The sequence below is a fragment of the Ranitomeya variabilis genome, chromosome 2, assembly GCF_051348905.1.
Source record: "Ranitomeya variabilis isolate aRanVar5 chromosome 2, aRanVar5.hap1, whole genome shotgun sequence".
Taxonomy (NCBI): domain Eukaryota; kingdom Metazoa; phylum Chordata; class Amphibia; order Anura; family Dendrobatidae; genus Ranitomeya; species Ranitomeya variabilis.
Window position 1 is genome coordinate 48,068,780 of NC_135233.1, and position 6,544 is coordinate 48,075,323.

The 6,544-nt window shown below is 47.0% G+C and overlaps 1 protein-coding gene across 1 annotated transcript; it reads right to left on the reverse strand.

Moving 5' to 3' along the window:
* Positions 1–306: 306 nt before the first annotated feature.
* On the reverse strand, positions 307–4,090 carry ZFP36L2 (ZFP36 ring finger protein like 2). The gene is made up of 2 exons (XM_077282379.1): positions 3,611–4,090; positions 307–3,042 (listed from the first exon to the last, which is right to left on the reverse strand). The coding sequence occupies exons 1-2, from the start codon at positions 3,659–3,661 to the stop codon at positions 1,957–1,959; spliced, it is 1,137 nt and encodes a 378-aa protein (XP_077138494.1). The 5' UTR covers positions 3,662–4,090; the 3' UTR covers positions 307–1,956.
* Positions 4,091–6,544: the final 2,454 nt, after the last annotated feature.

Sequence of the window (6,544 nt, forward strand, 5' to 3'; positions counted from 1 at the left end):
AGCGGTGGAAATAGACAAAAAAAAAAATATTAAAAATAATAATAATGGAAATTCTGAGTGAGTCACTCAAGTCAAATTATAAATGCTTTTTCTTAGCTTTTTCTTTTTGGACGGGCTACAAGATTATATAAAAAAATAGGGTGGGGAATAAAAAAAAAAAAAAAAAAAATCCTCGAACTTCTTCCACAGCACTGAGATTTCTTAACAGAAACCATTCAAAACTTTTTTTTTTCTTTTTCTAATTTTTTTTTTTTATTAACGTAAACAAGGAAAGGAATTAATGAAATAAATATTACATACAATCTCTTAAATTAAGATTTTACTCATTTACAATAAAATAAAACAGGTGAAGTTACAAAAAAAAAAAAGGCATATATTACTGTGAAAAGAACATACACTCAACATTTTTTTGCAGATTAATAATGGCAATCATAATTTAAACGTAATAAAAGAATATATATCTATTGCTTTTCATCATACCCGATAAATACAGTATGAACAAATTATTTCAATGTATATTTTTCACAAGATAATAAATAAGTTAAATAGTTTTCATATTGAGTTGTGTGCAGTGACAGGCAAGCAACTCAGACAGCTAAAAATAATATAATAATAATAAAATAAACAAAAAAAAATAATAAATCAGCAGTTATTCAACAATTATAAACTAACTGAGTGCTTCCAAATAAGAGGAACAAAAATTGTTCTAAGCTAACAGCCCACTAAGCGATGGAAATGGAACTGATGTTAAACTTTGGAATGAAAGTTTTAGTACATGTTAAACTAAAGGAAAATAGACATCTTAGAGGGTTCGCTTGTTGTTAAGGCATATTCTCGGCAGGATGGTGAATTTTTTTTAATTTTTTTTAAAAAAAGCTTGTTTTTTTTCACTTTAATATATTTTCTCCAACTTGGACTGTTTGTGTTTTTTATTATTAAACTTTTGGGAGGAGAAAAAAAAAAAAAAAAAAAGTGTTCCCTTCCACCCCCTCCCTCCCAAAGTTTGCTGTGCTAATGCTTCAAGAGATGGAATGCCTGCTGGTGCATAAAACTATCCCCCGCCCTCCCACCAGACAAAAAAAAAAAAAAAAAAAAAAAAAAAAAAAAGACACATCCCACCCGCTAACCCACACAGTTCTATAAAAATAGTTTTGTTCTATTTGTTAAGTTTGCCCTTTTGCAAGAGTTTTTTTTTTTTCTTTTTGTTCAGCTTTCAGGATTTTTTGTTTTCTTTTTTCTTTCCCCGAATCTTTTTTCAGACTCGGGTGATCCATTAAATAAAAAAAAAAAAAAAAAAAAAAAAAAAAAAATTGGCAGAGGCACAAAGGCAAAAAAAACCCAAAAAAAATTAACAATAATAATAATACAGGGAACATCATGAGTGCCAGCTTCAAATAGTTCAAGTGTTTAGTCCTTGCTGTAATTACAATGTTGCAGAGTTGGGTCATCCTTTTTCTTTCACCCTCCTGAGTCTCTTTAGCAAGCAAGGAGGGAGGCAGGGAGGCGTGGGGGAAACAGACTGGCAGCTTTTTTTTTCTTTTTTACAAAATACAGAGGGGCAAAACTGGGCCCCTGACACTTCCGCTGTATTTAAAGGCAGGGTGGGCAATAACCCCTCTATAGTCCATTCGCCAGGGCAGCTTGTGGTGTGCAAAGACCCCCAGCTGCCACATAACCTCTAGTGTAGCAGAGCATTTACTCTTCTGCCATCTAAAGAAATAGAACAATCAACATGACCAAGAGTAAGGCAGCACTTGCCCTTTAAATTCTTTCTTTAAAAGAGATTCTGCAGCAGCTGTGGGCTTTTACAGCTCTGCCCTCTGTTATTAGGAGGCTATGAAGCCCACATCATTAAAACAAAGAACAACAACAAAAAAAAAAAATCATTCATACCAGCCTGGGTAGCATTTGCCTCCCCAGTCCAGAGAACCCCTACAGGCAGGGGGTGGCGGTGGCTCAGTCATCGGAGATAGACAGCCTACTGAAGATTGGCAGGCGCCGGTTTGAGTCCAGGGTTGGGGAATCGGATCCACTCAGGCTGCCAGAGCTCAGGGAGCCGCTCAAGTAGCTCTCCCGGTCAGAGAGAGAGTCGGGTGGGCTTGGTGGGGCGTCAAACACCGGAGACTCGGAGAGACGCCTCAAGGGTTGGAAGTTGAGGCTTGGTGGGGGAGAGTTGGAGGAGGCTGGTGGCTGCTGACGGAAGTAGGCTGCCGGATTGTTGTAGCCGGAGAGGTTGTGGGTCTGGATGGCCAGTGGGGTGATGAGGCTCAACTCCTGACCAGAGAAGGTGAAGGCATTGTTGGCACAGGGGACAGCCTCCTCACAGTACAGGGAGTTGGAGGGCTGTGGAGGTGGGGTGCGGGAGGTCGGGCTCTCCAGCAAAGGAGAGTCCAGGCCACTGTGGTTGGGGAAGCCAGAAAAGCTGAGGCTATGGTGCAGCTTGGGGCGCTGGCCATTGAAGCAATCAGTAGGGGAGCCCCCTCCACCAGGCGCTTGCCTCCTTTCTTCAGCGTTGTGGATGAAGTGGCAGCGGGGCCCATAAGGACAGAAACCAATGGTGTGGAAAGTGCGGCACAGCTCCGTCTTGTACTTGGGGTGCCGGGTCAGGCTGCGCAGCTCATGGAAGCCATGGGCAAACTGGCACTTCTCGCCGTACTTACAAGTGCCACTTTCCTCAAAAGGTCGGCACAGCTCAGTCTTGTAGCGGGTGGAGTTGATCTGTGCCCCGGACTTCTGCTGCTGTTGCTGCTGGAGGTGGATGAGATGCTGGCTACGCTCCCCATTCTCACTGAACGAGCGGTCCCGGAACTTATTCTCTTTGTTCAGCAAGGCGGTGCTGCTCACTACCGACGACTCCTTGAGGTTGTTGTTGCAGAACTTCGGGGACGAATTATTGTTGTTGGCCAGAGATTGCAAGTTACTGGCCGAGTGTCTGCGCAGGAAGCCCGGGATCAAGCTGGAGTTGGGGCTACTCACAGGGCTGCCCACCGCCTTCTTGTCCAGCATGCTGCTCAGGTTCAGATTGTTCAGGACTTTCTCGTTCTAAGGGAGAGAAGAAGTAAAGACATGTCAGATCCAGCGGTGCAAAAGCTGCAGAACTTCCACCCACTAATAAACCCTGCACACCAAGCTTAGTCACCAGGCTCAGCTCCTGCACTGTGCACCAAGAACTTCTACCATCTCTAGGCTAAAAAGTGAGACATTTACGACTCCTAGATAGAAAGTCACTTTTGAGTTAGTGCAGCCACAGGGACAGCCCAGTCCCAGCCATCTGCACACTCACCAGCAGCACAAGACTTTCCTAGAGCTTGGATCTAAGCTGCTTGCAGATCCCTGGGTGCAGACACAAACATCAGAACATTCTAGATCTTTTACACCAACAGTTGCACTTTTCTCTCTCTCAGTCCATATGATCTGGATCACACTGCACTCACATGACTCCTACCCAGAAACTTTACACAAGTGCATTTAAACGATCACAAAAAAAAGAAGTTGTACAAGTCAATCAGCAAAACTTGGGAACTTGTCTCCCCCCCACACAGACATACAAAGCTCCCCTCCCTGCAGACTCCTCGCCCCCAGCCCAGCACGCACGAGGCTCGGTACACACCTTGCAGAACAAGTCGATGTCGTAGAAGGCGGATAAAAGGGTTGCAGACATTTCGAGATCCAGTTTGCAGCGAGTCCAGAGGACCGAGAAGATCCTGCGTTAGTAGAGAAAGGTTTGGAATAGCCACGACTAAGGCTCCGAGGGGGGAGGGGAAGGGCTGCCAGGTCCGAATTCACTTGGGTTGATTGGAGTTGAAATAAGTGCAACGAGCTGACTCCCCAGCCCGCGTCCAGGCACCACTATATAAATGCTACTAGGGCGCGCGGTGGGAGGGAGAGAACGCTGACCCAGCCGTGGTCTCCGGGCAACGCCTCCCTGCCTTCCTATTGGTCGCCGCCAATTTCCTCGGGTAGAAGCTTGTAGACTTCACCCTGAGAGAACAGTCCCAGCCCAGCAGCCAGCGAGCACGTCCACCGCCTCAGAGGCTGCACAGCTGCTCTCCTGCCTCCATGCTGACAACGGCGCACACATTCCTCTCACAACATCCTCTGCCTCGTCACCAGTATTTAGGGGCACTACAGCTCCCAGAACGCCCTGAGTCCTATAAAAGCACCTTGCAACTTATCCTAGTGGTGGCACTACAAGTCTCAGGAGTGACTAGCAAAACTCCTAGACTGATGCATATAAGAAGTTGTGTGTGCAGTTAGTACTTGGGGAACTACAAGTCTCAGAAGTGAATAGTAATCTCCATAGACTCCCATATATAGGAGCATTATGAGCAGTCAGTACTTGGGGACTACAAGTCTCAGAAGTCAACTCGGACTGATATCATTAGGAGTGTGTGCAGTCAGTGCTTGAAGAACTACAAGTTTCAAGTGAACAGTAAACTCCATAGACTTGCATGTAGGAGCATTGTGTGCAGTCGGTGCTTGGGGAACTACAAGTCTCAGAATGCCCCTAGTACTACTTAAACCTTGCAACTGATCCTAGTGGTGGAACTACAAGTCTCAGAAGTGAATAGTAAACTCCATAGACTGACACAAATAAGATCACTGTGTGCAGTCAGTGCTTGGGGGAACTACAAGTCTCAGAAGTGAATGCGAAAAAAACCCAACAAAAAGTAATTTAGCAATGCGTGCTGGTGGGGACTACAAGTCTCAGCCTGTGCGGGTCACTTAGGGGTCCCTACGATGCCATCTCCTCCACCGTCTCATAGATGGTTGAATATTTTGGTGATTTTGTTTTTTTTTTCATTTATTGTTCCTTTAGTAAAAGAAAAAAGAAGCCATTAACCCCTAAACGTCTGACTTGTTTACAAGTCCTAGATGCCCGTCCAGTCCCATAAGAAGCGGGCATGCAGCAGGTCGCCGCCTTTGTGTCCCGTGTTTAGTATGTGGCGGGCTCGGGCACAAACATGTGGCGCTGCTTCTCCTACATGGCCGGGTACTGGACCCCTGACAGCAGGGTGTCTCAATGAATCAAGGAGTATGAGGGGAAACCCGAGCGGCCCCCTCCCCTTCTCCGCTCTCTCACATTTCCTTGTTTATTTCCTTCCACCCTCCTCCCCTGTCTGCTGCTGCCTCACAAATGGTCACTGGAAACTTTTTTTTCCCTCCTTGCCTTTTGCAATCTGAGTTTCTTACATTCAGGCCATGATAAAGTTATTTCTCCCATTACAGGCGATGGCCACCTACCTCCACCAACCCGAGAAGTGCAAAAAATAAAAAATAAGAGTAGTGGAAAAGGGCGGCACAAAAGAGGTAAGAAACCGCCCGGAGCACCACCACTGGTAAATATGGCCGTGCTGGCTTATTAGGGCTCCTGTGTCAAAGGACATGAAGTTGGCTTGTTAGTCCTATCACAAGACCTTGAACGTCTGCCAACTCCCTGGGAACGAACGAGCGCGCCCGCACTGTGATAAAGCCCGAGACAAGGGAGGCCGTGGAGTCTGTCGGAGCACAGGGCGAGGGGCGGTGGCAAGGCCCGCGCCTACAAGTCCCAGCCAGCTAGGCCCTAAAGCCTATTCTCCACAAGCAAAGAAAAAAACTACATGCTGAATGACAAAGTAGCTGGGGGTTTATTAATGGCCGATCCAGGCAAACTGGAATATGGGGCCTGGATGTTTTTCCGCGGAGCTGAGCGTCCTGCTGTATGGATCCCGTATACACTACGGGGCTTATTCACGTGCAACATTTGGGATTGCACTCAGTAACCAACTTTAGGAAAAGTTCAGTGCGCCTTGATGTTTTTGCACTCTGGACTTGACCTCTTCGGAGGCAGTCAATGTAAAAAAAAACCCCCTGGATTATTAAAAAACTGTCCAGGGCGATCTATCGTGGGCTCCACATATAGACGGGATGCAAAACAAATGGGACCCCCATCCTGGTGCCGGGATCCCCCATCCTAGTGCTGGGACCCCCAAACCTGGTCCTAGGACCCACCATCCTAGTTCCGGGAACCCCCATCCTGGTATTCCCCATCCTGGTGCTGTGACCCACCATCCTGGTCCTGGGACTCCCCATCCTGGTGCCAGGAACTCCCCATCCTGGTGCCAGGAACCCCATCCAGGTCCTGGGACCCACCATCATGGTTCTGGGAACCCCCGATCCTGGTGCTGGGAACCCCCCCCCCCCCATCCTGGGACCCTCATTCGGTGCAGGGATCCCCCATCCTGGTGCTGGGAACCCCCCATCCTGGGACCACCATCCTGGTCCTGGGAACCCCCCATCCTGCTGCTGGGACTCCCCTTCCTGGTACCCCAGGATGGGGGGTTTCTGGGGACCCCATGCATGGCACTGTCTACCCTTACAGGCAAATAGGACTGGACTCTCTGTACAGTTTTCTCTTTCTGGCCAGTATAGAATAGGGTATCATCTGTGGGATTATTACATCCCATGGGCGCTGCAGAACATCTTTAACACCCCCCAGGGGCATAAATATCTGCCCTACACATAATAAACCAAATTATTTTCACTCTTGAATTATTCACATCAC